Consider the following 8067-nt stretch of genomic DNA (forward strand, 5'->3'; position numbering starts at 1 on the left):
GTCAACTTCTGTTTCGACTTTCCTCTGATCCGTGTAGCTATTGTAGCTATAGCTTTAAATCACCTTAAAACAGAGCACTGACAGAGGGAGGGGGGTAAACGGCGCACCGTCGGATTCCATTGATACGAGTCTCGTAGCTGAAGGAACTACCGAAGTTAAATAAAGTGACTTTACTTTACCTTTAGCAACTCGGAAATGGCCAATTGCTTTGCATCGCTGCAAAGAATTATCACCATGAAAAGCATTCTGCATTCCCATTATTGTAATCAATTCGACACTATTCCAAGCTTTTTAACATGACAATGGTGTGGCAGTCCCTCAAGAATGAAACCGATATGAGTCAAGCTCAGTTTGGGGGAGAAAATAAAATTTTATCCTCAAGTGCTGACGTCCTCCATAAAACCTCAAATTTGGCTATTTCGAATTCACGTTGTTGTTTTGCTGACGACGGCAAAGAAATGGACAACAATGTAAAACGCGCGTGCAGAGCGTGTAAAGCTATTGTTTTTGCCTACTAAATATGCAAATTTGTGACGTCCCCGTTGCCGTTGCCGTTGTCCTTGCTAAAACTCCCTACTGCAAATCCAGAGTCGGCGGAACGTATTTTGTATTGGGGGAACTAATAAGTAAGCACCGGAGACACTAACTTGTAGGGGGTTCTGGGGGAATTCTCCGAAAGAAAATGTAGAAATCTTGAATCTCGAAAATGCTACTTTCAGCATTCTCGACGAGATATCAAAAAGGTAAACGTGGATCAACGGTAAAAGCGGTTTTAAATTCTTTATTTTTTGCTTGAGATTGGGGGAGCTAAAGCCTTCCAGGCCCTCCGGCTCCGCCGTGCCTGAAATCTACTAGGAATTAAACTCAGGCCACAACGGTGCCGGACATTGGAGGACTGAGGCGAGTGCTGTCAGCGTTGCGCCAACTGCATGTTCCCTGTTAATTGTGTCAACTCAAACTTCACCTAAATTGGTTCTTCCCTCATCAGGTGCCTTCCATTTTAAACATAGAAACTAGATTTGCCCGAAGATACGAAATTGCATTTACTTGTTGCCAATTAGTGTCTGTTTGTTCCAACAAAAAGGGCCCGGCTCCCAAGGGGAGTCTTTGTTCCCTTGCTCCCTTTAAACATAGCTAATAGAGGAGAATGGTTATGAAAACCGACAAATGTCTTTGTTGTAGGTTTTTTCTCTTTTTTTGGCCTTGACCGTGCACGAAACACAATGGTTGTTTACTCTGTACTGCGGAACTAACCAATAAAAACGCGGTGGTTACGTAATTCACGCATAGTTTATAAGCGCAAAACAAAAGTTGTGTACGGTCATGGACTTTCCAACCTAAATCTTGGCATCTTTGTTTGCTCCTTTGATGTTTGCCAGGCTTCAAAACCAGTCCTCTCAATTAACTATGCTTTAAAAATTTGCTTGTGTTCCTTTGTTCCCGAAATTACTTCCAAACTTGTTCTCAGCTTTTTGATCCTAAAATGGTTTAGGTTCCCTTGTTTCCTAAGAAATTCTGTTCCTCAGTTTAAATTAGCCATGTTGCATGCTTCAGTTGTCCCCCCAAACCCCTGGGAGACCCTAAACAAAAAAAATATATACGAATGATTAGCGCGCTATTGAGCTTGCGTCATTGCTCAAGAAAAGCATCCTGCCTTCATTTTTTTTACTTGGGTCACCAGAGTGAAGGAATCATTACTCCGAAATGTCGGATTTTATCACTCTTTGGACTCTATACTATTAAATTAAGATAACTTTATTGATAAGAACATTTGCCTCGAATACCTTGATAAATCGACTAGCCAACAGTTTTGGCTTCGTCTTAAGGTGACAAATTTCCTTTTGCACGAAATCATCTCAGTTAATCTTATTGGTTTACCCGAGTCAGAATTGTAATCATACGTTTCATTCATATAATAAAAGCTCTCCAAGCTCTTTTGGCCCAAACTGCATGAACTGAACAGTATCAATGACGCTCAAACTTAAACTTAGTTTTTAATCATATAAGTTGGACATCTTCGGTCGCAACTTGCCGTCCAGTGTACATTCAGTCAAATGGAGAGAAAGAGACTTATTCGGAGGTAGGTTTGTTAACTTTAACATTAATTTGTAATGATAATTGCCACAAGAATGCTGTGAGTTCTCTTGCTCAAGATGGGCCAAGTAATCAGAAATCACTCGTTGTGAATGTTCTTGTTTTCAGTATTGATTTCAATGAATACTTGTTGTTATTTTAACATATTTTTGTTTAGCTCTACTAGTGAATCTATGCTTTCATATGGCTCCATGGATGAGAACAGATATATTATGCATGATTTATTTTTTACAGCCGCCAAGTAAGTCTTTATACTTGTCCACTTTTTTGAATCACATGTATGTGAATACCTGTGGTTAATTCTTAATATGAAGTACCGTTTTAGTATCGAAATCAGAACTCAAAGTCTGCCTTAATAAATTCTCTTCAATTGCTCTCAGTCGAAACCTTCAGACTCATCGTTTTCTTACATTTTTTTTTTCTGGTCTCATTTGCCAATCACTTTTAGAAAACGAAAGTTGGACGAGTTGGCGCCATTTGGGAACGCAAATGACATAAACATGAATCTATCTGACGTAAATATGAACGACGTTGGTGAAGAAATGGGCGCAGTTGATAGGACCACAGTTGACGGAAGAAATGGCGGCGCTGGCAAAAAATTCGGCTCATTAATGTTTCCTGGAGAGACATCCCCCAAAAAGACAGGCGATGAAAGGTCAGATTCTGTGTCATTTAGTTGAGCTATTCTTACTAGTAAGAATGAGAAACTGCTGTGGGTTTAATAGTGTAGCACGACTGATTGAGACGTTGCGAGCAGGCGCCGCGCGCGTCTCTTACGGAGAAACACATGGTAATCCGGTCGATCCTGGCTATGCAAATATCAGTATCATTGAAATGTAATTCTGCGACGTTATGTATCGGCTTTTGCTTAAAATAACAACAACCATTCCTATTAACATGAAAACTCGAATTGTGCGAAACTGAATTTAGAAGCCGACAAATTGCTGAGTTCATAAAAAGAGACACCTGCAGGTTAGGAAGAATCTGTACACCTAAATCCATAGCCAATAGTCCTGGCCATTCCTCCCAATAGTAGTAATTTATTCAGTCAGTTTATTCGCTCGTGCATGTCTCAAGAAACAATATGTGACATCCAGTTAACAAACAGCAGAAATCGTGATGGCAATTCGATACGATTTTATACCGGTATTTTTTGAAATTTAACACGATTAGATTAATTTATGTTTTCATGTGAATACCAATGGCACACCCAACCAGTGGGAGCGACCTACGATCTCGAGTTCCAGCGACCAACGGTGATGGTTTAAGGCGACCTGAAAGTTTTGCTGATAAGTCACCGCTGTTAGACGAGGAAGCCCTGATGTCCAAGCATCAAATGATGGAAGAAAAGACGCTGGAGATAGAGTTAGAGCACGCTGAAGAGGAGAGGAGAGAAAAGGAGCGGTTGTGTTTTCGCGACGGAGAGAGATTCATCGACTATGTGATTGTGCATGAAACGCCACTTGACGATTCCGAGCTGAAGGAAGAAGAAAAAGAAGAATTGCGTGAAAAACTGGAGAAGCGAGGGAGATTTGAGAAAAACTTGCAAGAGGCTGGACTAGAGATAGAATACGAAGACGAAGTCACAACAAAGGTATGTTTAGGCCGATGAATATCTTTCGTGTCGGACTTATCTGCATTCAGGGAATTGGATTGCTTTGTCGGTATCGCTTGTTCATGCAAATTCCTCAAGGTTTCATTAAGAAAAAATACTAAACTTTTTTTAATGTTAACCGGCATTCTGTCGATTCCAATGTATTCTGTTGATTGCTAATTCTCAAGGTTTTGTAATAGAACCACTCCTAGAAAGAGGACGAAGAGTGATCAATATTCTTAGCTTTATTTTGTCAATTGTAGCGTTGTCTCGGGATGTTCGGTTTAGGATTAGGAAATAAACAACGATGTTTTAACGTACTGTACGGTGATTTAAGTTTGATATAAACTACAAGTCCTAATTTGGGTGAATTCTCCCAAATTATCCTTGAAACGCTTGCATGAGAAGCTTTGCTATTCGTAGGCGCATTTTAATTTTAAAGCATGTTGCCTATATTTAGGGACCGTTCCATTGACCCTATACGCGCAGTGATGGTTTAAAACGGTGTGTCAGTGCACGCAGTGTAGCTGGATTACTTTATTCATTGTCATTTATTGAGTGATCTGTTAAGATAGAGGCCTTTTGAAAAAACTGAGCGGCATCGTCTATATTGAAACTACACAAGATTGTCATGTTAGATCATGGGAATATCATGACAACTATTTTACGCCCTCAATTTTTGCGTTACTTTGAAATTCAAATTACGTTTGTCACGCAGTCTAGTAGGTTTTGAAGTGACAGCCAATCGATCAATATAATCAATCAATATAACGTTTATTAGAAAATATACACCTTGCAGTCTTTCGACTGAATTACGTGCACTAAAATACATTACTGTAATAAATTTATCTATAAGTAAAATAATTAAGTTTATTACTGCTATAAAAACGATAAAACTATTAAAGGAGAAAATCCGCCTACACTTGAAAAATTGGAAATACACTAATTCAAAGAAGATGACTAATGATAAAAGACTTCTTGTAACGATCTGTTTTGCAAATTGGAATATCAAACCCACATTCCCACATTTCCCACATTCCCATCAAAATAAATTCGCTTTTTGGGACATTTTCTAATAACGATACAAATTAAAGATGTCACCGCTCGACAAACACAAGTAACTGTGTCGCTTGTTCTCAACTGAACTGGAAAGATGCCAAGAGAGCTGTCCAAATATTGTAGCAGTCAGGAACTCCTGAACAGCGCAAAGCGACGAATTTAGATGACTCTAGGATACTGGCACTTTTGACCACTATTGCCATTTTGTGACGGCATCGTTTGAAGAATCCGACAAATAACAGTCGTGTCGTCTATGCCAATGAGCGTAGTTTTCGGCAATCGGAATTCATCGAACGTGACCATGTTAATTTCTTTGAAAACAAACTTAGATCGACATTTGCACCGGTATGATCATCTGTACAATTGGCCATTTCCGAGTGGCTGTTTGTCTCTAAAGGTTTACTTCCGAATTCATTTAATGACATGTTTACACTGGCTAATTACATTCATCCTTATAACACTAGAAACTCATCCAATTCCAATTTTTATATTCCATTAGTTCGAACTAATATACGAAAATTTTCAATCCGCTTTCAAGGCCCTAAATTTTTCAATTCTCTTGACAGTCAAATTAAGTCATCTGGATCTACCGCTCAGTTTTGCAAAAACCTTAAAAGATTTCTTCTTTATCGTTAGTAGCATCAAATTCTTAGAAGTATTTACGCTTTTGTATTTTTGTGGATAAATGTGTGTGTGTGCACTCTTTCGTCTTTACGTACCAGTGCTATCTTAAACTTAATTTCTTAGTCTAATTTGAGGTAGCCCATAGCTCCATAAGCTCTTATAGTTTCTTTATGGGCTTCCTCGCCTTTTTTACAATTTTTTGTATTTTGTTTATTACGGTAAATCGGATACATTATATGTAATCATGGCAAATAAAACCTTGAAACCTCTCTGTTTCGAAGCGAGTCTTGATCCTCAACTATTGAAAGGGAAATGAGTTTGATATGCATAAGAATACGCAACTCATTTCCATTTGAATGGTTGTGCACCAGTACTCGCTTTGAGCAAGAAACGGGCTATCGACGCGTGGGCTTGCTATAAAAATAGGTACGCATTGCGTACGTGTGGTAGGGTAATAACTTGACACAGTGCTTTATTCCATAACTGTCAACTGAGCTGCGTTTTGTTTTCCAGGACGTAATAGGTAAAATGCCAGAAAATAAATGGCAATCGAGAAACATTGGCTTCGAGGCTGACATGAAGTTCAACTTCTTTTTCACAGCGAATTTAAGCGTGTACTCTCAGCGTTTGACAGTTTCCACGACAAAAGTTCACTAAATTTTAACCCTGTCCGGCGGGGTTAGTATCTGGATGGGAGACGTCAACATACACGACTAGCTGCCAGAAACAGGACCGAGAATTCTAATTTAACGCTCAAAAATGCGAACTAAGCATGGAACAGATTTTGTTAGCTTGCTTTATGCAAAACAACTATTAATGCAAAAGTAAATATTGATACACAGTTTTAAGGAAGAGCACAAGGACGTTTTTAGGAAGTGTCGATTGAGAATTAAGAAAAATTGCCATCAGCAACAAAATTTGCGACATGAAAACAACATATATTTTATGCCGCGATTATAAAAAGTTAACACTAGCGAAAAACATTTTGGGAGATTTTTGCTACGTTCAATTTTTCTATTCTTTTGGCTGCACAAGTAATTCGTAAAAATCGAAAGTGACATCGATTTCAGCGGCAGGCCTGTGATCAAGTTACCTTGCGTGTCACTAATAACTGGTTACATCTGCGGCAAAATAACGGCAAGACATGGGGTTGTTGGTTTGTTCGTTAGTTTTCTTTGTCTTTCAAGTGTTATAAAAGTCGACAAGAAATGTGCGAATTTAACACAGAGATCAGAATCGTCCAACTGTTGAGGTTGACCATTCTTTCTGCAAAGTCAAAATTTTACGCTACCAGACGAGGTTATTTATCACCTGGTAATTCCATCGTTTTAGAAGTAGAAACTGCTTTATTATTCATCAGCGTCACAAATTCTTGTCGATTTTGGGGCTCATTTGTTGAAATTCAAGCACGTTTCCAACAGACCTGTTTATTTTCGTCTTTCACCCACTTATGTACCAGTCAAATCGAAGCATGAAAACGGAATTCTGCCCATTTTATCGCGTTGGCATCCCACTTAACAAGCTGATGTAATCTACATTTTTTGCTGATCGATCGCAACGATAAAAATAAAAATAGTTTTCTACTGTTTTTCTTTCCGTTGCGAAGAAATTACTGTTGACCTTTTTTCAATGCAGGCAGACAGGTTGACCTAGTCTTTGAGAGTAAAAATATTATGGTCGACTGGTGAATTTTTTTCTTGTTTATTTGACCAGAAGAATGTCTGTGGAATGTGAGCTTGCGTGACGATCTCCGTGGACGTGAAAAGAGTGATTTTGATTTAAGACATTTAAGAATTTAATTTGACAATAACGTACTCAAACAGTTTTCATTCTCTTTTCATTACGTAAATTAAGAAAGGAAAAAGCGACAAGTGGGCCGCAAACAAACATCAATTGTTGTAATTAAAGAAAACCGTACAGTAGTTTCGTAAATCACGCACGCGCTTCAGGCCTACAAATCTTACACTCACTCACTCACTCAGACAGACCCGATGAAATAGTGCACTACGACAAAAACAATTGAAGATCGCGTGACGGCAGGAGTGCCTGCATGCCGGCCCCCGTTTCGCCTCGTAAAGCATGCGTAGTTACCTCTGGAACTGTTGGCAACCATGATGCTCCCGTTCTATGTTGAACTGAGGCATCCAAAGTTAATGATGTCAGAAAAAGGGGACAAAAATCAATCGGGGACAAAAATCAGATTGACGTTTGTCAATGCGCACTGGCTTTTCATGTGCAGAGGGAACAAACAGTACTGTTTCAGGCCCATTTTGACATTTTTTTGTGCGTGTTTTCCAGGATGACGAGATGAAGACCCATTTTCTCAAAGTCCATGCCCCGTGGGACACTTTGTGCAAAACTGCAGAGGAAATGATGATGCAAATGCCGATAAAGGTATGATTGAAGGAACGATTGGATGTCCTGGCCCTTTTCACACCCTAACCCTCACCCCCATCTCGCCGTTACTTTGAATCGTGAATCGTGTTTTTTTCCAAGGTGGTTTCTATCTGGTTATTTTATCGATTAAAAGAACTAATGTTCCTTAGTTATAACCCAGGATAATGCGTCCTCGTACGGATAACTTCTTTAAGTTGAAGAATGGGTAACATGGCGTGACAGAAGAGTCTGCGTGCCTGCGTAACGGGCTAAGTAGGGACTAGGGAGGAATGAAAAAAAACCGAGAAGAAAAAAGTTCC

General features: G+C 39.2%; 2 protein-coding genes across 2 annotated transcripts in view; both read left to right on the top strand.

The window, feature by feature from the left end:
• Positions 1-1671: 1671 nt before the first annotated feature.
• The window catches only part of LOC138059039 (anoctamin-4-like), an 18242-nt gene continuing 11846 nt past the window's right edge, over positions 1672-8067 (top strand). Inside the window, exons 1-2 of the mRNA XM_068904546.1 lie at positions 1672-3688; positions 7670-7765. Of these exons, the coding sequence (XP_068760647.1) occupies positions 3296-3688; positions 7670-7765 (489 nt within the window). The 5' untranslated portion in view covers positions 1672-3295. The remainder of the gene's footprint in view (positions 3689-7669; positions 7766-8067) is intronic.
• LOC138059040 (uncharacterized) lies at positions 1956-2774 on the top strand. Its single transcript, XM_068904547.1, has 3 exons — positions 1956-2080; positions 2252-2335; positions 2543-2774. The coding sequence occupies exons 1-3, from the start codon at positions 2055-2057 to the stop codon at positions 2772-2774; spliced, it is 342 nt and encodes a 113-aa protein (XP_068760648.1). The 5' UTR covers positions 1956-2054.

The sequence above is a fragment of the Montipora capricornis genome, chromosome 8 (assembly GCF_036669925.1).
Source record: "Montipora capricornis isolate CH-2021 chromosome 8, ASM3666992v2, whole genome shotgun sequence".
Lineage (NCBI taxonomy): Eukaryota > Metazoa > Cnidaria > Anthozoa > Scleractinia > Acroporidae > Montipora > Montipora capricornis.

Bases quoted from the DNA above. Each gene is read 5' to 3' on its own strand.
- LOC138059040 (XM_068904547.1), top strand. From the start codon at position 2,055: ATGGAGAGAAAGAGACTTATTCGGAG. The intron at 2,081-2,251 runs GTAGGTTTGTTA...ATTTTTGTTTAG, and splicing joins AGAAAGAGACTTATTCGGAG to CTCTACTAGTGAATCTATGC. The intron at 2,336-2,542 runs GTAAGTCTTTAT...AATCACTTTTAG, and splicing joins TTATTTTTTACAGCCGCCAA to AAAACGAAAGTTGGACGAGT.